Consider the following 22,949-nt stretch of genomic DNA (forward strand, 5'->3'; position numbering starts at 1 on the left):
TTTCGACTTTATCACAGATTGTATTTGTTGACAAGGTTATTGTATCTGCAATGACAGAATTTGCGAAATAACTTGAAACGAGACTGTTGATATTCTTGTTTCACCAAATTGTTTGTCAGTAGCTTGCCTCGTTTTAAAAATTATTTGTACTTCTTGTGCATCAAATCAAATGGGAGACATAAAAGTCCTATGCAGGTGTTGAGGATATATTGCTATTGATAGAAAAGTTGAAGTCATCACATTTATCATAAAGTTTTGTTGTTAGATTACCACTGACGCCTTTCTGCAATTAAATATCCAAGTTAGAGACGGATCTTGATGTTCCCGGCCCTGTACTCTATTATTTTAGGTTCACCGGAATATATCCTGTCGCCATATAAATGGAATAACTACTGTTAAATGTATCTAAATATCGAGTTGAGGGCCACAGCAAGTGTTTTCTTCTTATAAGGATATTGTATCCGATATAAACTTGATGGTAAATTTGGTTGTCATAGAATAAGAATAGCTTTTATTGTGACAAAAAACTTTCAAATGGATAATCATGTGCCTCAGACGATTGCACTGCATTTTACCAACTCAAATACATTTGACATAATGTCGAAGTCGTGAGTCATATAAAATTAGAAGATAGTATTTTTGCTTGCTGTACCTTGGTTCTAATGAACTTTATAGAGAAATTATTTGAATAGATTTTTTAAAAAAGATGGTGGATATTTTTAAGAGGGTAAAACAATTGTCTTTGAAAGACCGCCAAGAATTGTTACAAAATAATATTTAAAAATGCCATAACCATCCAAAATCGATAACCATAAAAAAAATAGATCATCTACAAAATTTCAAAAAAAACTTTTGAAAATGAATGAGATATGGAATATGTGGAGATAAGCTCAAAATTTCATTAAAACAACATAATCCTGGAGCAGCTAGAGCAAACACGGACCACTAAACATCAGAGAGGGAATCAGGTGCCATGGATAATCCAAAATTAAGTCAGATCGTTATAGGTGACAAATACTTTTTCAAGCCAGATAGAAACTTAGTCAAGATGGGAAGAAATATGAAGGGCAAAGCATTGCCAAAGGAACCTGGAATCGACGAATATCAATTTCTATAACACCAAGTGATTCATGATATACTAGTACTTCCCATTATGTATTATAAATTTCAATAAAAGAAAACTTTTAGATATCGAGAGTTCATGATATACTTCCCATTATGTATTATAAATTTCAATTCTCCAGCCCAAAAGCAAAAGATAAGAAGGGTTATCTGCAGCGTCTCGAGCTCTCGTCAAGATCTTTCACTAATAGGTGATTATATAGAAGTATCAATTTTAGGTTTTCCTCAGATACCGCAGAGTCTGATACATCTGTTTCATATGTGGACTATTACTTATATTTGAACATCTTTTACCAGGAAAAGACGTGAATGGTTATCTAACAACAAAGCTTTATGATAAACGTAATGACTTCAACTTTTCAATCGCCAACTTCATTTACTTATGCACTTATACAGCAATATATACATTCATTATCTGAATTTGGAGTTTATATCTCTCTGATCTCTCAGTTGATTCGAGACGCAAGAGCATGTTCTACGTATGAATAATTTCTAAAACGAGGTTGGTTATTGACAAATAAGTTGATTAAGCAAGAATATAAGCAGACTTGTTTAAAGTCATCATTTCGTAAGCTCTATGGTCGATATACATGTATAAGATTAATTATTAAGTCAAATGCTGATTTTTTTCATACTGATTGCTAAGCAATTATTTACACAATGAGCTGTCCACGGATTTTTCCTGTTACTAGTATTTCCAGATCATGATATAAGGAACACACGGCTGGTGTGACTGGTAGGCAGGAAATGCACACTCCTCCATGGTACCTGATTCCACCTCTGATGTTTTGGAGGTCCGTGTTTGCTCTGCTCCTATTTTGTAATGTTTAATGGCCTTTTGAGCTCGAATACTGATAATTATCTCCACATATTTTCATTTAAGAGACAAAGAATTGTACTTGCTTAACATTTTTCTCCTTTAGATGAATAAAGAGTGTAAAAAGTTTACGGCCTATCAGGCTTGAAAGCTTATTTGGGATTCCATAATTAAATCCACTCATTTAAATAGCAACCACCTGAATCATACAATGTATATAATTTATATGTAGAATTATCTTTATCACTGATTTATCATATTCAAACTGACTCTCCTGGAGTGTTTTCCAAACAGTTAAGATAGTGTATAAAGACGAATGGGCATTGTACAGTACGGGTATGGTACTAGAAATCAACTGTTCTTGGTAATGTTATTTTAATTTTATCTAAAAGGGCATAAACCCAACCCTTAAGAGATAATTTCCACAAGTATAATGCATGGATATATAGCATATAATAAAAGTTCACGTAGATTCTTTTTATGGTTAAGAAGTAAAACTTTGAATTTTTGAAACCCTTTAATTTGAAATTAATTTTACATTCATTTTTCTTAAAATGTTTTTTAAACATAAATATTGGTTTCAATATGTTTTATATATTGGTACAATTTTATCGAAAATATCCGTTTTTTTTCAGTGGAACCGGTCATAATGAATGGAAGTAGTTTTAGTTCGAAATTGAAACCTTTGAGGAGAAATACAAAGAGTTTTACAACACCTGTATCAGCACAGCTGCCAAAGAAAAAAACAATGTTACAACATTTCTGGCTTTCAAGTTTTCCAAAGACTTCTGAAGATTTTTTTGACTGTGAAACATCAACTCCATTGATCAATACCTGAAGCTAATTATAAATTTGCAGAGTTTTCAATTTTCACCTTCAAGGGGTGACAAATGTCTTTTTTGTTTATGATGCAATTTACTAGTACCAGATTGCGGATCACACACTTTACAAACAAATGTCTTGGAAAGAAATTTAACTTCTTTAAACTTATACTTTAAATTGTGTTCTGAACCTCCCCTATAGAATGTCTAAGACTAACACCACAATCAAAATCAGAATGTTTTATCAAAAACTCTTCATCGAGATATAATCCGACATCAAAACCATCTTCAATAGATAAAAAAGCAATCATATGATAATAGTTTACAGACAATAAAATGTATTTAATGAGATGGGAAGTGTTTTTGTTCCTAATATTTTGTGTTTTCGGTTCCTGTATTGGAACTCCTTGTACTTTATGCAGTTATATAAATCAAACCACTAACCTTTCAAATTGTACACAAAGCTGTGGAGGAGGAACCAGACATTTTCAAAAACTTAACGAGATCCCAATGTGGGACACGTTGTAATCGGAGCCTTACAAGCACAAAGTCTGAAAAGATTCTCTTCGGTTGTAACACATTCTGTAACAACGGGGGCACATTTCATAACGATACTGTCGGAACAGGGATGTGTTTGTGTCCTTCAGGTACCACCGGGAGATGCTGTGAGACGTGTAAGTATAATACTGGTCTTATATATACATCACTTTACAGTAAAACAAATAAATCGTTATACAGCAAAACTCATAAGAATAAGAAAACTCTGGAATCTAGTACAGTGTAATCACAATAACCTAACTATTCACAGACACGAATTCAACACACAGTGAAGTGGAACAGAGAAAAAGTAAGAATGCTTTAAAGTTTAAAAAACAATCTGATTTAAAATTTATAATTGCTTATGAAGGCTTAATTAAACTGAAGAGCAATCGTTGATGCCAATGATGCGAGTATTCTTTTTTTTTTTTATATTTTGATTCGATATGCAAGAGCATGCTCTACCTATGAACAGTTTATAAAAGGAGCTAAATTATTAATTTTACAAACAAGTTGATGAAACAAGAATTTCAACAATCTCGTTTAAAGTCATCATTTCGTAAGTTCTATGGTCGATACAATGACCTTGTCAGCAAATACAATTTATCATTGAATCAAATGCTGACAGACTTTTTTCATATTAATTGTTAGTCCATTATTTATACACTGAATTGACGATGGAGTTTTTCGTTATTTCCCAAACAAGGATCACACAGCGGGTATGACAGGTCGGCAGGGGATGCTCATTTCTCCATGGCACCTGATTCCACCTCTGATGTTTTGGAGGTCCATGTTTGCTCTGCTCCTACTTTGTATTGTTTTATGGACTTTTGATCTTGAATACTGTTCGTTTTCTCCATATGTTTCATGAAAGAGTTGAAATTAAGTCACAGTGTTCCTTGTTTAAGTAGCTCTGCAGAGTTTTATTTCTTGTTTTACAGACTCCTTGTACGTGGAGGTAGGGGTCCCCATCAGAGTGTTTCTGATCGCTGCAGTAGCCTCTGTTAGCTTCTACATCTGGCTAATGAAAAGAAATCACAGAGTTCATATGACTGAGAATGACTTTGATTCTACGCTTGGTTAAGGAATATACATACGTGACAAAGACTTTGGTTCAACGCTTGGTAAATGAAGAGAATTCATTAGTCGGAAATATCTGACGTTTTCCAGGTTTTTTTTACGATTTTGATATTTTACGTGCCAGGAAATCGACAGAACCGGCTCCATTACGAAAACTGGAAATTTTGCCGTCTCAAACCGGAGTTCATTTTTAACACTTGCGAACCGAAGTAATTGCCGAAATCAGAATTTATCAAAAGCACAATGCTTGTAGTACTCACCAATATGGCCCGCCAAATTCCCAAAAATTAGCTAAACTTTCACAGTCAATAAACTAGGTTTATCGGTTGTAAACTATAATTTACGGACTGGTAAGTACTAAAAGTATTGTACATGTACTATTGATAACTTTGAAATTTAATTCGGTTCGCAAGTACCTAAAATCAACTCGAGAGTGCCGCCTTCGGTTGGAGGCGGCGATTTCCCAGTTTTCGTAATGGCGCCAATTCTGAGGTTTTCCTGGCATGTAAAATATCAAAATCGTTAAAAAGCCTGGAAAACCTCAGATTTTTCAAATAGGAGTTCATGTGACAGAGAATGACTTTGATTAGATCCTGAACATCATAATAAACGTTTTCTGAAACCTAAAAATAGGTTTAAGATTTTTTCTCTCCAATCATTCGATGCATAACAAAAGGATGCGTCAAAATTGAGAATATGTGTATTAATGACTATAGTAACAAAATCTCTTGATCTTAAAGAAAATGTGTCCAAATGAGAACTTTTCTGGTTTAATTTTTATAAGCTTTAACTTTAATGTAAAAAGGTTGACAAAATATACTTGAGTATGTCAGTATAATATAAATTGTATGCAAATAAATTGTTAAAATAAATTGTATGCAAATCTTACAAAATTTCGACTTATTGCCTATTCTATCTACAATTATCTGTCCGTATCTGTCTGGATACTTAATCAAATTTCAAGTGTCTTTATCGACACAGGTTGACTGACCAAACGAAAGAGTAAATATGAACTTGACTCTTTTTTGTTAAGACAATAAAATGTATGCATACTGGTGGAAAGTGAGTTTACTATTTTGTGTTTTCGGTTCCTGTATTGGAACTCCTTGTACTTTATGCAGTTATATAAATCAAACCACTAACCTTTCAAATTGTACACGAAGCTGTGGAGGAGGAACCAGACATTATTTTCAATATGTGTGTTGTGGGAACTTAACGAGATCCCAATGTGGGACACGCTGTAATCTTACTCTGACTATCACCAAATCAGTTAAGGTCCTCTTTGGTTGCAACACATTCTGCAACAACGGGGGCACATTTCAAAACGATTCTGTCGGAACAGGGATGTGTTTGTGTCCCTTGGGTACAACCGGAAGATGCTGTGAAATTTGTAAGTACTAATATTGTTCTTATACATGCATTTATAGCACAATAGTAAGACCTTTTTAACTTATGATGGAATATGATTGCAATTTTTTTCAATTGCCAAGACATAAGGGATTACTTACTATTAGTTTTGTAAAAAAAAAGCTTAAAGTAGTAAAATCGAAATATATATGTAATACAATCTTTTGTATCATAGCAAAAATTTAAAATAATATACGTGGACATACTTTTAAAAAAAATTTTAATGCAGAATCTAGACAAGATATCAACAGAAGAGAAAAATACCGATTTTTAAGCAAAAATGTGATTGATTAAAAAAAAAAAAAGAAGAAGAAACCTTATATGAAAAGATGTCTTCTTTCAAAAAAAAAAGCAGAAACAATAAAATATAATAGCAAATTAAAAAGAAAATTAAAAAAAAAATCTACAAGACATAATACATTATTTTTGCAGATGTTAACGATACAATGGTAAATTCATTAATCTAAAGAATTACACCATTTTTTTAGTTGTTCGTTTTTAGGCTTTACGGCTAACTTCAATAGAGAATAAAAGACAATGAAATTTTCCAACATAATTTTTTTTGAAAGCGGAACAAAAGTAATTAATGCTTCAAATCCCGTTACAACGTACAAAACAACGACGCAAAGCGTAAATAACACCAGAGTACAGGTTACAATAAACACACAATCAAAGGGATCATCAAGAGTGAGTACTGTAAATCTACAGAACATTCGAACAAAAGATCCGTCATCTGAGAGTGGAATGTTTAAGTCAACTGATGACAGGAAGCAAGGAATAGAAGTTACGGTGGCTTCAACAACAGCAACAAACGCTTCACGATTTAGTACTGCAACATCATCGGAAGGCACACAGTCTATATCAAATAAGACCGAATTTCTCACAGAAAACCCTATTCAAAATGGCAAAAGTAAGACTATCTTGTAATTGAAAGATAGTAGCTTTAAAAAAAATTATGGTAAAAGTGAATTTAGATTAAGAAATTGCTACTTGGAAATCAACCTGTAGCTTTTAATTGTTTTAATTGTATAGGTTATTTTTGCTAAGCTGTGTTATTTTTGCCCAACGATTGCAAACAGCTTATAACTCACTCAGCCGCTGTTGTGTTTGAATTATCTTTATTTTAAATTCCCTTATCTGAAAGAAAAATTCAAAGGGAGCAAAACTATTCCTATGTACTATAATTGGCTCAGTATAATGGTAACCTTGATTTTAAGATCAGAAATTATTGCAATCACAACAGTGAGGAACTTAAATGTTGTAATGTTTTCAAATGCAAATTGTATATTGTGCAGTGTTTAAAATAGATATACTTGAAATTAAAGAACTATTTTCCAGATGACATTTACTTTTAAACTCAATGTTATAGTTAAGAAGTAGAAAAAACTTTTTATTTTTTAGACTTCATACAAAAAGTAAAACAATTTACTGACGAATAATGTAACGTTTCCCGATATACGTTTCTGTATAATGAAAAACATCATCATTTTAGGTATTAACAGTTCCACTGGAACTTCTACAAAATCAGTAGTTCTGAATACTGGATCAAATCCCACATCGATCATTCCTCTGAACATACAGAACGATACAGATCACCTTGGGAACAAAACTGGAATGGGGTACACAGATTCATCAAAAACCTCTAGTAAGGATGAAATCGTGGGATCCATGACAACCAAAGCTCTAAAGTCCCAAAACGATCACACTGAAATTGGGCTTCCAACGTCCCAAACGTCTACAAAACAGGATACCACCGAGGGAGAATTCTTTACAAAGCAATTGGAGATCATTTCGCAGGGAATTACTTCAACATGGTCAAAAGGCATTCAAACACCCAGTAAAGTCGACCACTTTCAAGAAAAACAAAGTCAAAATGCAAAAGGTAATATCTAACATTGTAAATTTAAACTAAATGTTTTTTTCTCTCTTTTTTCAAATAAAAAAAGTTTCTGAATTTATAGACAAATATCAAGGTCAACAACTATCAAAACATATTCTGGTAGAAGCATATTCAGTATAAAGTTATTCCACAGATTCTCTGACGTTTTCCCGGATCAACATTGCTTATTTCTTCTTTGTATTGTACAGGTACCCTGTATATAGCAGTGGGAGTCTCCAGCGGAGTGATCCTGATAGCAGTAGTTATCGCTCTATTGTTCTACGCTGGGCTCATCAAGAGGACAAGAAATAACAGAGTGGGCCTGACAAATGACCAAATTAATTAGAACTCTGCATTAATTAAAGTCTTGTCGTTCAATGGAATGGATTCCACCCTGTTCTCTAAGAAACTTACAGACATAAAACAGTTTAAAAATTTTAATCTCAAATTTAATAGCAATATATTTGGACTCAAAAATTGCCTGTTTATATAAAATCATATTTATGATTGAATTTATAGGACAAATTATGTGCAGCTAATTTTATAATAAAATGTGCTTAAATAAGTTAAAAAGAAATCCTTTGTATGGTTATTGTTTTCATCTCGGAGATTCAATTTACTGAAATGGAACCTAGATGGTCCCAAAAGTACCCCAGCTACATACTGATTTGAATTCAGCCAGAAAATTGAAGCCCAACAGGTTTCTATTCATAAATCTAGTAAAATAATGGGGTAAAAAAGTATAACACATCTGTTTCATATTTGGATATTTTGATAGGAAAAATAATGACAATTATCAATAATTTTTTTTTAATAAATATGACTTAAATTTACTATAAAAAAGTCTTAAATGTATTCTTTACTTACAAAATACTTGAGTTATATATTTGTTAAATTATGCGAAATAAAGGTCCTTTAATATGGTTTTAAATTGCACTTCTAAATGATTGTTTTATGGAAAGAAAAAAAAATCATGTTTGCGCTAACCACTCAAGTTCCCAATTATTTCTCAACCGTTTCACAATGTTTCTTTCTTCACTTCGTTCAATACTTCTCCTGTGTCTTTCGTGAGATATTTTATGGACCGTGTAGGGCGCCACTACAATCCGGGATCTATCCGGACACGCAGAATACGACCATCGCTCAAGTTTACGCTGGATTGCAGACATAACTTGATTTTCTCGCACTGACTTTGTGAGGTGAAATTGAACATTGGTCACCTTTAGGTTATAAATCATAAGTATCTGTAAATAATCAAATTCGAGGTTTCATTACACTTTTATGTAATTGCCCAAAATAACAAGATCAAATTTATTGTCTTATTTTGATAGTAAAACAGGATCTAGTAACGTAAAGCCATGTTATGTTTTCTTTGCTTTTAACTTTTATTTTATATCCCATAAAATTTTTTTTCCAATAAACAGCGATGTATAAATCCATATATCTAAATCCAAACACGTTTATTGAAATAACATTTTTTTTCAAATGTCATTAGAGAAGTATATACACATTCAGCAATTCTTTAAAAATTTGCCATGAAAAAAATCCATTTTTAAAAGTAAATTAACTATCGGAATTAAAATGTTTAAATATGATAAATAAATAACAAGCACCTGTCTATCTTAGTAAACACGGTATATGATGTATGAATGTCTAAAACAGAGTCAGCTGTGACGGACGATTGCATAAAAAGCTTACAATATTAAAAGAGAAATAACTTTCATCATAGCCAATTTTGTCTTTTTCCCAGAAATGAAACTTAAAATATTCTGTAATAACAATATCGATCATAAACATTAAAAAAACTACTTATTCAATAATACGTAGAACGTTTACTCTGTCAAATGTTATTTAGATAATATCAGTGTCGCTGGATGAGGTTGGGCATGAGATTTTACCTTTAGTAAATGGTTTAGTTTTGATACATCCCCACTGCTTTCAATGTAGACCGAGACATTTCCCGCCACCCTCATGGCCATTTCCTGTTCCAGGATATCCGGAAGTGGTGACGGATTATCGACAGGATCATATACGAGTTCCTCATTGGTCTTTGCAGAATCTGGTTTATATTTTGTCGCTAAAGTTTCCTCTAAAAATTGTAAGATTAAATCATTAGATCAATAACACAGCAAAAGATACAAAATTCAAGAGGAGCTTTATTAGAAGTTCCAAGAATTGAGCTTTATTAGAAGTTCCAAGAATTTATTAGAAGTCCCAACATTATTGGAATTTGTAAAAGTATGTGTAAATTTTAATAAAAGTGAAATTAAAATAGACTACACTTTTCCAGAAGGTAAGGAGAAAATAATCATGGCGGTGTTTTGTTGAGTTTATGATTTTGTCATGTCAGAGTAAATTCTAGTCTTTTAGCTTACGTAAGAAGGAATGGAGCTGGACATTTTCCAAACAAGCGCTTCCATCGTGACAAGCTAAGGAATGAACCTCAGACTTGGTGTTCTCTGTGTTGTAGAAAGCCCCGGTGTTCCTCAGATCCGGAAAAGGGGAAGATGATCCATTTAAAAAGTAGATCATCAAGTCAAAACACGCTATTGTTTTATCTTTCCATACTTTTCCTTTAGAAGAGAAAAGCAATTTTTTCTAAAACACTTTTCTATATGCACTACTTCCTAATATAATTTAGTGTATTTTTCTTCAAAATAAAAAAAGAATTTTAAACAACTTTATCCCAAAACTGCAGGCTTTCAAAATATCAATTGCACTCTTTAATATTAGTATTTGTATTACATATGTACAAGTTATAGAAGATAATTAACCTTTTCCAATGCATCCCCCACACAGGTCCACTAAACACTTGTTGACCTTTGATCTTAGTGTTGCTTTGTCCAGAGGTCCGTTTCCTGCCACTTCCATCAACCTTTCCAGAAAATCAGATGCCGCCTTCTTACGAGTGGAAGATGTTTTTGAACACTCTGAGGAAGCACCACTGTCCGAATCACATTCCCTATATTATTAAGATAACATGTTTTGGTAAGAAGAGATTTGATGATAGGATGATGTTGCCAGGAAAATAATTTAATTTTGTCTGAGATTTTTTTAAAAAGAATTTCTAACTATACATATGAGAATACTTCATTTAGTTTAGATTTTCTTGCTCTTTATTTTAAAGTGATTATTTTAATCATAAACCAAATAATTTACTGCTTAACAGAAATTGATCAACAAATATCAATTTACCCTTCTTTCGAATATTTAATGTAATATGCATTTGATCCCAAGGGCGGTGGTTGGCATGCTCTTGTTCTATTTGTTGGTTGAATGAATGCCCCACCTTTAAAAGAACCAGAATACATTCAGAACTTCAAATGTACCGACAAATTTCAATTTTAAAGCAAATCTCAGTGTATTTAATTTCAATATTTTATCTAACCGACGTATTCCTAAACTCACCATGTTTAAACCCAGTCTCTATATCTTTCAAGTCTTTGTATAATGGTTCGAATCCGTGATCCCAGATTTTAACAAACTCCTCTGTTGAGGTTGATTCTCTGATATCCACATAAAGTCTGTCTGAATGGACTCCGATCCCAAGTATTAACCTCTTTGGTATCAGATTCTGCACACATGATCTCATTATGGTCAATCCAAGTTTATACAACTGTTTTTGGTTCATTCCTTGACCAACTTCTACTGCTTGACCTACAGAAAAACGCCATTTCTCTTCTGTATGTCTGGAATCAATATTCCTATTGTTGTCGGATCTTACCCGATATCCCGAACCGGATATAACTTTAATACATCCTTCAGAATGGCTACTGGCATCCTCCAAACATTCCAATAGTTTTTCATCAAATCTAAAATACCTGAAATCATTTGATTTTATGTCTTCTATCCGGTAACAATCTGAAAGATTGACAGAAGCGTTGAATCCATCTACAAGAATAGGATAGGTTAAACTATAATCTGCCTCTGCAGGAATTTCATATTCTATCATATCTTTTACAGGAGGTTCCGTCTCATGCATATTCAAATTCGGGTAGTTCACTATCACGGTGTTCACGCCAGCTGCTGCTCGGACACTGGCTATAATATGGTCCGATTCTTTGGTCACGTGATCGAATCCTGCGAGAACCGCGAGATTCGCTAGTTTACTATTGGTCAACGACACTCCTGTGTTGACAGATATTTTTAATGATCTATTAAATAAATATTTGAAAAAAGTCTTTATTAGACATATGAAAATCCTGTTAATGTAAGGTTTAATAGGCTATACTTAAAATTAATACAAATAAATAAGTATATAGATATCATATACAAGTATGGAACTATAGATATCATATACATGTATGGAACAGTGATACGCTCTAAAATGGAAATAAATACCTTCCAGCGGCTGCTAGTGTCTTGCTAGATGATCCTGTTTTACTGGACAGGTCCGTTCTTGATACTACAACTGTAGTTTTATTTAAAATAATGTTACATAGACATGTTTTAATATTATAATTTTTATCGTGACAAGTAATTTTTTTGAGTTCAAGTACAATTAAATAACATACACTTGACATGATTCTTGTTCAATTGTAATAAAATCTCCCTTTAAGGTGATTGATATTTATATACACTGTAGATATATTCACCAGAAAAGTATTGACAACTTTAATATTAACATTATGAAATATCTAATATACAGGACATTTCATTACGATGAAATAACTCACTTCATTAGATTTCTAGAAGCTATCCTACAATTATTTTATTTCCCGATTTGTATACCTGGCCTCGTTATATGTTTTTTAAACTGCTCAGCGTTCCATTTCATCCTTGTGCATATGCTTCCTTTGCCGGTTGTGCTACATTTATTATCAATGAAGTTATCCAGTTTTAAGTATATGGCTGCAGCATTTGCCCACTGTCCATTCGAGACAGCTGACGCAAACTTACTTTTGATTTGTTCTTTAAATTCACCTCTATAATTTGCATTTATAAGGGCAATTTTTGTTGCTGTATCCAAATGTACAAATGTTGCAAAAGGAACAGCCTTATTAATGGATTTTATCTTGAATCTTCTTATTGTTCTCTATAAATAAGAAATTAAAACAAATTACCTAAGACAAGAGGAAAATGTGAATATTTGATGCTAGATCTTTTAAAGAGAAAACGATATCCTATATTATTCAAAGACAGAGTAGCCAGTCACATTTGTATAAAAGACTATCTAACCTTGCATGCTAACAAAGGACTGACATGTACTCACATCGAACAAGAAAATTGCCTGTTCTTTTGTTATTCCTTGTGTACCACTCATTATTTTTCCATAATCAAGGCCTGGAAGTGTTTCCAAGAGGAAATCCTTCTTTTCAGTTGAACCATATTTCTCCAACAAGCTGTAGCCGATCCCTAAAGTAAGTGTTGTTCTTTTAAATTTCATTATCATTTATCATAAATTGCTTAAGTCCGCAACTATAAAGAGAACTGAGAAAATTTAGCTAGGCCATCAAGTGAAATGAGCAATATTATGTCTGTCTGACTGTATTAGTTTTGTTTGTATTGTTTTATGGACTTGGATTTTGAATACTGTTCGTTATCTCCATATTCTTCTTTTTAAAAATATGTTATGAAAAATGGTGTCCAGTACTATTATAGTGAGATTCCGCTATATTTTCAGCCGTTGTTTTCCTTGATAGCATCAAACATCATGCTATTACTGTTTAAAGCGTGCAAAATAAACAATAATTTGCACCATTACAAGTTATGAATTTTATTAAGTTTTCTGCCAAAGTGTTAAAAATGCCCTTAAATCAGCAAGTATTTTGTTTGATAAAAACGGATTATAACGAAATCCTCCTCCTCCTCCCCCCACCTGAGGTTTTTTCTAAAAAAAAAAAAACTTCCACAGACAAAATAGTAATAAAAAATTGCATTTTTCATATTTGGAGAAAAGGAAGTATATTCTAAATATCGACCTATAATCAATATATTACTTTTAATGTCTATTGGCATTTGACCAGAGGCAATACATCTAATTGAATTTTTCTTACCAATTGTTGGATCATTTTCGTCTTCATCTGGGTAATGGAGTTTCAATATTGGTTTTTCTCCAGCCATACACCAAGTCAAAGTTGTCATAAGATCTTTATCCTTGATGGTCAAAGACTGAATTTCTGAATCCATAGTTTTTTGATTCCATTTCGATGAACAAACTTCGAAAATTAGAATCACCTTGAGCAGAAGATTATATTCCTTTCCGGTAAAGAACTGACAGGGATCTCCTATACATGTAAATACGCATGTGAGTTATGGCTAGGTATAGGCGTTTCTATGCAAATGGGCCTTGTGTATATTTATTACATAGATAAAGTTCTAATTTAGTTCCTTACACATTCCTAGTATCCATGAAGTCTAAGCTAGTACATGATTATTATATCGTCATATATGACGCAATTTTTCTCAACAACTGCAGGAAGTTATAAAACACATCAACAAAACAGCTTCGGCGCAAGACATTATTCTATTAATTTTATCATAAAAACTGAAAAATGCTAAGAAGGATATTTTATAGATTTATAAAATTGATGCACGAATCCTAGATATTTTTATTTTTTGGTCAGAATTTGAGTAAACTTGTACTGGATTGAGCAGTTTGTTTTAAGGTTTCGTCAAAGGTCAACATGTCCAAAAATTTATTTTTACAATAGCTCAAAAACTATGAGGTTTTATATCAAGTTCAAACTTTTAAAGATTGTAATTATATCATCGATTAACACATAGAAAGTACCATTTGATTACAAATACTTATAAAAAACATTTATCGAGAAAAATTCATTTTAAAAAATGCATAATATACATTGACAAAAAATGCACCTTATTAATTCCGTACTTTTTTGTGAAAGCCATTATTGCAGAAACAATATATGTTTATCAATGAAGGGCAAGTTGGACTAAGATAACCTCTGGAAAATTGTTTTCCCGGTTTATTTTGTCCAAATGTTAAGATTTGAAATTGAAAGTACATTGCAAATAGCGGATTTTAAAGGAGTCTTGTCTTCATACATGTCATACTTTCAATAGCAGCCTTTCAGAGACCATTCACGTCCAACTTGCTCTTCAATGATAAACATATATTATTTCTGCAATGATGGTTTTCACTTAGAGTACAGAATTAAGCAGGTGCATTTTATTTTTAAATCAATATTCTTGATATATTTTTCTAAAAGAAATTATTTTTCTTTAAATATTTGTTTTCAGGTAATACTTTCTATCTGTCAATCAATGATATAATTATAAAACTGTACAAATTCTAACTTTACACCTGACATAGATTTGGAGCTATTGTAAAAATAATTTTTTGAACATGTTGACCTTTGACGAAACCTTAACTACAATCTTTACAAGTAGTAACGAAACAATTAAACCATATACATCTGTGCAGTAATACCCGTGATTCTTGGGATATTTTGCCTTTAAATATACCTTGTTTCAGTTAAATGAAATAGAGTATGCCCTTGCGTCGAAGCTTTTTTTGTTGATGTTCTTAATCTCGTTTATTAAAGTACAATGACGTCATAATATTAGACTCTTTAGAGTGATGGCCACTCCAAAGTCTGATGATCTCGCCAACGCCAGATGGCCTCGTCAGACCCCGATGGTTTGATGTCGGTCACGCGCAAAAGTACAATGTCTCGTTTCCAGTAAACGCGTTGAACGAAAGTGCGATGGTCTCATACGTAAAGGTTCGATGGTGCCGAGTGTTTAATCAAGTCTATAACGTCACATAAGTCCGACGGCAATCCTTGACGTAGTTGTCCTGCATTAAAAAGACATCAATTTAGTATCTGTCCTCACATACAATTTTAATGGTTTCGCTTATTGCTTGCAACCGCCAGAGATTAGACTGATACGTCTGGTAGCTTCGCACCAACTCGACAGATTTGGCATAATTACCCGCAGACTGGTCGACCGATTAGGATTAGTCGCGCACCCATCCAAGATATCTAGGATATACCAGAATTGTTACACATTTTTCGAATGATTAATCTTTTTCTGCACCATCAACTTTGGCGTGCCGAACCATTCAGGTTTGGATTTGGTTTGTCCAACGGACTTTGGAGTCCCATATAAATAAACATACTGAGAGGAAAAAGAAACGCAGGGTAACATAATATGAGGAAGTATTTTTGACCGCATAACCGAAAATTTCGAAAACTGGTCAGATGATAATCTTTGTTACAAATCAGTGTTCAGAAGTATTTAAGCGTTAAATGTATGACGTCACGTAGAGAAAGTGCTCAAAAGCCAAGGACACTTGAGAATTTATCCACATATCTTGGTGTACATACCATTGATGCAATTGAGGTATGCACAATGTTTTTTTCGTTATTTACAAACGATATAAATTTCTTGTAATATTTGTAAAAATAAAAATAATTAATGTGCTTACCTGAACAAACATTCCCGTAGAGAATTATCTTTGAACTATCACCTTGATTGCAGGCTAAGGGGAAAAATTAAATAAATCTGAACTTTTTTTCCGAAAAATATTAAAAACAATTTTGGTATTAGTTTTCCTGAATTTTTAGCTTTTTTCTTCTATAAAAAGGTAGAAAAAGATTTTTTTTTCTTAAATTGTTGCGACAAACAGTATATATATTTTACCTGGAGTTAATGGAATGGATACGCCATCCGCCATTGGGTTTGGTTCTGCAAAATATTTTGAAAATGACAAAATCTTTTGTCATTAATTATAAAAAAAGTATGGTGAGCTGTGAGAGAAGAGGTGGGAAAACCGATAATCGTATCTCCTTCCTCATTCTCAAAAAAGAAAATGATAACTAATCATCGGCTAGCTTATTTTGTAAAAAAAGTACAGAACTTAATCTATGTAGTTAAAGAGCTCATAAAGGCCGATTGTGACTGCTCGACCATGGAGGATCACTCTTCCATGGCATCTGATCCCATTATATTTGTTCTTAGAGGTCTTTGATTACTCAGCTTTCAGTTTGTATTGCTTGAATGGATTTTAAGCATGATTACTTTTTCTATAAAATTCACCTTAAGGATTTTTTTTTGTTTACTCCAGATTTTTTTATTGTGTTGTTCAACTGTTATTTTGAACTGCTGGTCATTTAGCTTTCATAGAAAGTTCTTTGCAATCAGATAAATGGATTTACCAATTCCAATTATAAAATACGGTATTTTCTTAAAAATGCATCAAATTCTAAGACATTTTTCTCAAACTACATATTTAGATAAAAAGTCAGAAAACTACATACTTTTTTTTAGGTGAATTGACGAACAGATTTGACCTTGTCTTCGAATTATTAAATGTATTACCTGTACAAGTTATTCTGTCCCAAACGCTGGAACTTTCAACTCCTGAGCAGAAACTTTTCATGCATCCAATTTTTTCATTCCCATAACAACATCGGGCATCTTTTATACATTTATACTATTTAAAAAAAGAAAATATCTACACATAATTTTGTGACATTTGTCTTGTCTGCTCTATTGTTATATATACCTGATATACGTTTATCTAATAACCATTCTGTATAGATGTCTCATGTGCTACGGATTAAATGTACAACATGGAGATAACAAACAGTATTCTAGAGCAAAAATCCATAAAACAATACAAATTAGCAGCAGAGAAAACACGGACCTCCAAAAACTCGGAAGTAGGATAAGGTACCATGGAGGAGAGAGTCCCCTGCCGACCGATCACACCCGTCGTGTCCTCCTTGTCATGATCAGAAATAACGGAAAAATCCGTCGTCAATTCGATGTATAAATAATGGACTGGTCATTAGATCGTAGAACTTACGAACTGATGACTTTAAAAGAGACATCTGAAATTCTGGTTTCATCAACTTGTTTGTCAATAATTTACCTCGTGTTAGAAATTGATCATACGTAGAGTATGCTCTTGCGTATCGAATCAACTGAGGTATATAAACTGCGTATGCAGGTTATGAAGGTACATTGCTGCATAAGTAAAGGAAGTTGACGATAGAAAAATTAACTTCATCACGTTTATCATAGAGCTTGGTTGTTAGATTACCATTAACGTCTTTTTCAAGTTAAATATCCAAATATGACTCTGTGGTATCTTTTATCTCAAGCTCCCCAGGATACATCGTTTCGTCATAAGAATGGACATTACCCTTGTTAATTGATAATAGGTCGTCGATTTATCTAAATTTCAAGTAGAAGCATGTAACTACTAAATTCGGAAAGTACTGATTATGCTACAATAGTCCCCATATCAAATGAAATCTGGTTCCCCTTAAAAATAAAAAAAAATCTGTTAAAAAAAAACGAATGCATTGCAAACATACATTGTAACCCATTAAGGTAGACTGATATGTAAATAATCAGCACGATAACGCAAGTAAAAAAAGTTTGTAAATCCAAATTGGAAAGATTGACAGACAATGATAGATAAGGGGAAATCCTTGTTTCATCGGAATTGGGGAATAATAAATACAGATAGTTAAATTTGTAATACATTTGATGAAAATCGTACTCTTAGTGAGAAAAATTGAAACTAACACATTTAGTTCTTTTATCTGTTCCATTCATTAATTTTTGGCACCCTTCAAGGGTCTGAAACAACGTAACTCCTGATCGACATATTCCTAGTTCTTCATCGCTCATTCCATTTGTACTTCCTAGAAATAACAAAATGAAAAATTTCTGTCAAATATTGCCAATTTTAAAGCTAAAACTGGAGGTATCTTACGGATTTTTCATGTTAGTTATACATAAAACTGTTAGCAAAAATTCTTTTTTAGACTTCCCGATTGTAATTGATTGGTGAGAAATTTCTGAACAAAAGATCGAGTAGTAGAGAAATATCCTTACTTCTTGATCGCTTGGAAGGAGACTGAACGTTGTCTTCTATTATTCTCACCAGTCTTCGGAGTCTGGTAGCAGCCCTAGTTGTCATGGCCCTAGTCAGGCACCAATCCCACGGGTTGTCAACATCAGTGTAGTTCTTACACTGATTGCAGCCCCTCGTCTCCGAACCACAAGACGAGGTTTTGGGACCCTCCGCCTCAAATTCAACATTTTCCAGTGGATACTGAATTAATCTGATGAACAATCATCAATCATTTATGAGGTTTCAATACTAATAATTACTCTCAGAATAAAATGTACTTTTTAACTGAATATAATTCAGAGTTCTTAATTCACACTTGTTCAGTGATTAATGATTTTATTTATAAACTAGCTATACCAGTCATCAAAATTTATCCTTTTAGTTGTTTCAAATGAAATATCTTATTTGTAGTTTTTATATCATCCCATGAACACAATTTAGCTAGAATAAGCTTAATCTTTCAAAATTATTTACCTCATTGACAGTTTAAAGAAACGATCAAAGATATAAATATATTAAAAATACAAATGAATTTTTTAGCTAGGATTCCATTGCACGTTTTAATTCTGAAAAATCTCACCGTTGCATCTGATCTAGATTATCCGCACTGTACTCCTCATCTGCTTTTCCACACACCTCCTCAGCAGTTTTATTCTTTGGGTGATATTTTCCACTTCCAAAGTAATCCTTAAATGTAGATCCAAGTGTCTTGGCAGTAACTGAAAGTAGAATACAGCATCATTTTTAAAAGTAATACATACAGTATACAGCATAATGAAACTATTTTAAGAAAATAAAAAGAAAAAAGGCTTTGTCTTTAGTCCTTATTTATAACTAAATGAGAAAAATAATACAACACTTATTAATTTGTACTTACCCAAGCTAAATAGATAATCATTAAATTTGTCCTTGTCTTCCTTCCAAGTGTTCACTTTAACGATGTTGTTTGATTTCACTGCTCTTTTCTTCCTCCTGTTGTTCTGGTTTGTAAACAAAGAAGAAGAATCATCCGCAACGCATATATCCACGACAGAATCTTTTAAAAACGTCTCAAAGTAATCAACATCAGAGCATTTAAGTAATTCTTCAAATCTACGAAAAATTAATCTGTCAGTTTCTGGTTCTTTACTAGCGAGGTTCTTGCTTAACGCAATCCTGGCTGCTCTTCCGGAATAGAACAAAGATTGGTTGCCATGACTACCATGTGGATGTGTCGAGGTCGGTTCGTCCCAAGCTTCTAAAATCAAAAGTTTTCTTCCTGGCCATTCAGCTGCAATGAACTTGACAAGCTTAGTTAAAACTTCTGCTAGATTTGGTGTAACATATCTGTCAGAGCAAACGTTGTTATCTTGAAAGTAGTCATCACAGTCGGTGCAAGGATTTCCAGGATGTCCACACCATGACGATTCGTTGGATTCCTCCGACAGAAATAAAATGGCATTCCCAAATAACTTTCGTAATCTAAATGCAGAAACAAAATTTAATGATGCAGAAACAAAATTAAATAAATGAAATTATCTTCGGAAAACAAGACTGTCTGAAGTTGATTTCAGATAAAGCAGTTGTTATTGTTGGTATAATATTCTTTAATTATTTTGTTAATTTTAGAGATATTTTACGTAGAAAACATCGATGAATTTCGAAGAACAACAACTTTTGGTGAACCACAAACATCCATGGATGTAGTCATCAGTTGTTGAAATCCAAAGCAATTGGCACGGCATTTATTGGAGAGATTTTGTTGGAGTAAAGAAACACTTGTTGCACGGGCCTTCGATAATTTTGAAACTTCTCCCCTTAAAAAATGAAATAGAAATAATTTTCATGTATAGTATAATGATGAATTTGAACCTTCAACTTTCAGTGTGATATTAATAGAACATATCAGAAATTAGATATATAACCTTTAGTCATAGTCGTACCATATCGAAATCCCGAAAGCATCTACGACTAAGGAATTTATTCCAGTGGAAAATACACCTGTGATTCGAGATGCCACATTGGCACAGAGTGATACATCTGCAACTGATGACGTCATATCCAATTCTTGATTTAACCTTCACAGAAGAAAATAATTATCAGACGTAAAGCTCAGAAATATATTTTCGTCTAGAAACATTCAGTAAAGCTTAAACTCATTTACACAACAAACCTACCTTACAGTAAAGGGAGATCCAAAATCGAATCGAATGTCTCGCTCCCTCCATTCAATGAATGGCTTAATAAAAATCTAATAAAAAAAATTGAACAATGAAGATGAATTTTGAGAACAGTTGAAATCGAGGCAAAAAATGATAGAGAGGCAACTAACTTCCTGAGAAATGGTGATATTGATTGAGAAAGAATCGTTTGAAGCCATCCCCTCACGTGCACTGTGCCTCATAAGCCAGTCGTACGTTGAGACGTAATTTGGGTGTTCTCCAATGTTTTGACTATGTATATTAGCTGAAAGGAAATATTGTAAAACTTATATATTATGTTATTTTATTTTCCTTAAAAACCGAAAACCTTTGTTCCAATTAAACATTCTAACTTTTAGTTTGTTACTTAGGTGGATAAACTGTAAATATGTGTCTCATTATATTTTCTTTAAAACTTTCACCATACAAAAAGCCCCGCTAGAAAAAAAAGATTAACTATATACGAACAATATCTTACATAGACTGACGAGTACATAAAAAGTTAAGCAAAAGAACACACTCACATACGACAAATTTTCCTGATGTTTGGAAGGCGTCGTCTATTTTTACCTCTTTGGAAGACTTCATTATTACATTAGCAAACAAAGTCGTAATCGAATGCACGTTTATAGCCAAATGAATGGGAGGAAATCTTTTGAAGGTTGCTAGTTGAATCGGATGAAGTACTAATGGTCCTGATCTCAGTAGTTCCTTTTCTATCTTCAGAGTTAATTCTCTCTGAGACTCAACTGTAAACTGATAATTATTGGAAACTTCACCTTCTATCTGAGAGAGATACGAAGTTATGATGGGTTTATTAGTTCTTTGGTCTCTTCTTATCCTCATTTCTCTATTTAAAATATATTCAGAAAATTTTTAGTGGTTAATTTTTAATTCAATATGCAAAATAGTATTACAACTTTTTAACTCTATGATAAATTATTGAAATCTGGAATATAATCTTTGCATTTAAACAGTGGTAGATTTCTAATTCTACTAACAAGTGATAAGATAGATCGATTGTCCCAAAACAGGAAGAACACGTGAAATTAAAATGTGTTCCTGTTATCATTTGGTCTTGACTTGACGAGTTGTATATCCGTACTTCAGGTTCCGGATTATTAGCCATTTTCAAGAGAGAAAAAGAGTTTCTTTCTGGATTAAATACTACTGTTGTGTTTGCCACTTCATCCCAGTTGATGCTATCCAAAATGTTTGAAAGAAAATTCGAGTTACTTCTTTTAGTTCGATGTTTTGCATGAAGGGACACATCAACTTCCTCTAAAATATCAAGAGGGCTGTAAAAAACAAACAAAAATCTAAAAAAAAAATGCTTTATCGTCTATACAACTATATACCCTGGTAATTAATCAAGACTGTGATCTAAACATGCAGTATACTTGCCTTGCTTGTTCTACTTTTAGATATATGAGACCTTTACGTTTAATCTCTATGTCAAGTATTTTTCCTAAGACCCCATCGCCTTGTTTTGTGTATGCAAGTCGACAGCCAAGGACTGCACTTGCAATAACTACATCTCCGATTTTCCAGTCTTTCATGGAGTTCATGGACACCAAGGATACTTTAATTAAGGCATCACGGCACATTGTTTTCTGCAAAACAACTACTAATATTTTTTGACAACAATCAAAAGGGGAAAACTATGCCCAGGATGAAACCGCACCTTTAAATCAAATGAATAGTCTCATCTAGTCTCACATAACATGAACATGTAGCCTAATTTTCAATCACATTTCACTAAAATGAATGACAGAGTTTTATCCCGTGATCAATGAAACAAGCAAAACTCAAAAAATAAGCTTTAACAACATGAAAAACATCAATACAAAATTAAATTAATCTAAAAAAAAATAGATAAAAATGGAGTTGCTTTAAAGGTGCCACTAGAGTGTGCATTATTCAAATCAAAACTTTACCGCAACAATGCTTTTGTCATCCAAATCAATAATATTTCGCAGTCTTCCATGTGTTGATACGGTTAACGTCCTTCCCGAGTGCTCCTCGTATGTTTTATATTTCTCTGTAAAAGTTTCACTACCACGCACTTCCATCAACAGAGAAAAGAGTAATAGAAACAAGTTCACATTAAAAATCTCCATTTTCTTAGTCTAACTTAATTAAACAGTAGGGATTACTACCACGTTCAGCAAAATAATTTATATTTCTGTTATCATACGCCGTAACTCACAATCGTTGCCTAAAATCCAGTTGCAAATAAGCATCTTCACCGAGACAAGCTTTTGTCAGC

General features: G+C 32.8%; 1 protein-coding gene across 1 annotated transcript; it reads right to left on the reverse strand.

Moving 5' to 3' along the window:
- Positions 1-8,228: 8,228 nt before the first annotated feature.
- On the reverse strand, positions 8,229-22,942 carry LOC134249705 (uncharacterized). The gene is made up of 25 exons (XM_062732052.1): positions 22,618-22,942; positions 22,085-22,293; positions 21,682-21,978; positions 21,205-21,530; positions 20,812-20,945; positions 20,657-20,730; positions 20,423-20,557; positions 20,120-20,296; positions 19,378-19,961; positions 19,081-19,219; positions 18,482-18,711; positions 18,170-18,288; positions 16,952-17,066; positions 16,274-16,318; positions 16,059-16,112; positions 13,660-13,890; positions 12,876-13,018; positions 12,395-12,698; positions 12,005-12,074; positions 11,072-11,817; positions 10,859-10,952; positions 10,438-10,625; positions 10,039-10,236; positions 9,562-9,752; positions 8,229-8,907 (listed from the first exon to the last, which is right to left on the reverse strand). Exons 1-25 carry the CDS (start codon positions 22,798-22,800, stop codon positions 8,635-8,637), a joined length of 5,259 nt encoding a protein of 1,752 aa, XP_062588036.1. The 5' UTR covers positions 22,801-22,942; the 3' UTR covers positions 8,229-8,634.
- Between the last annotated feature and the right edge of the window lie 7 nt (positions 22,943-22,949).

Source organism: Saccostrea cucullata, unplaced genomic scaffold, assembly GCF_032062105.1.
Source record: "Saccostrea cucullata isolate Sc308-1 unplaced genomic scaffold, CSIRO_AGI_Scuc_v1 ctg305, whole genome shotgun sequence".
NCBI lineage: Eukaryota > Metazoa > Mollusca > Bivalvia > Ostreida > Ostreidae > Saccostrea > Saccostrea cuccullata.